The sequence below is a fragment of the Helobdella robusta genome (assembly GCF_000326865.2).
Source record: "Helobdella robusta unplaced genomic scaffold HELROscaffold_874, whole genome shotgun sequence".
In the NCBI taxonomy this organism is placed as follows: Eukaryota; Metazoa; Annelida; class Clitellata; order Rhynchobdellida; family Glossiphoniidae; genus Helobdella; species Helobdella robusta.
This window is the reverse complement of record NW_008705501.1, coordinates 1-781: the sequence shown is the minus strand read 5'-3', so window position 1 is coordinate 781 and position 781 is coordinate 1. Positions and strand designations below refer to the sequence as shown.

General features: G+C 34.4%; 1 protein-coding gene across 1 annotated transcript; it reads right to left on the bottom strand.

The window, feature by feature from the left end:
• Positions 1-2: 2 nt before the first annotated feature.
• On the bottom strand, positions 3-292 carry HELRODRAFT_92864 (hypothetical protein; the record flags this gene model as incomplete). The annotated part of the gene is made up of 2 exons (XM_009032768.1): positions 3-142; positions 196-292. Coding segments are annotated over 2 exons (237 nt in total), but the record flags the coding sequence as incomplete, so codon positions are not given.
• Between the last annotated feature and the right edge of the window lie 489 nt (positions 293-781).

Below are 781 nucleotides of genomic sequence, written 5' to 3'. Positions count from 1 at the left end.
ATGTTCAGAACGTAGTAAGTATCTGGCGAGCCAACACTGAATGAATCATAAGCTGCACACGCCACCTTCCCTTCGAAATCCTCCAACACGAACAAAACTTTGTACTTTTGGTTGGACGTTATGCGGTGGATGTTGTCGTTTCCTGGTTGAAAAGTTTTTATGCAGTTCACGTTTGCGCGATTAAATGAAACTAACCGATCCAAAATTCTTTCCTCGAGTCGCCAAATCCTCTTTCATAATCAGTCCAGTTTCTGTAAAAGTTCTCCGAGCCATCCATGCGACGCTGCATAACCTGGCGAGGTTGAATGAACAAATAATATCACATCAACACAGTACAGTTGCCAATGTTTTCAATCGAGTTAAAAATTAATTATTCGCATTAAAGTATCAACATTTTTCTTATTTTATGTCCTGCATATTTTGTAAAATTATTAATATAAATAATGAAATGAAATATTTTTTGTACCTAGTTATATGATACACCAGGATTGAAATAACTGCAACCTACTTAAAAAAAATGAAAAGTTACAATCGTTACTAACAAAATATCTGTTGCTCTTGGAATACTCCGAACAAAAGTAAGCATTTCTGGGGTACAGATCCGCTGGAAGATTTTGTGATAAAACTTATAATTTTATTACAATCAAACATTATTCAATGAATTCTTTGCAAATTATTTTGTACGTCATGAATCCATCCAACTAATTAAATTTATTGACAATTTCTTGCAAATCACAGCTAGTAAGTCAGGGGTGCCAAGCATAATTTCAGCCAATATGGT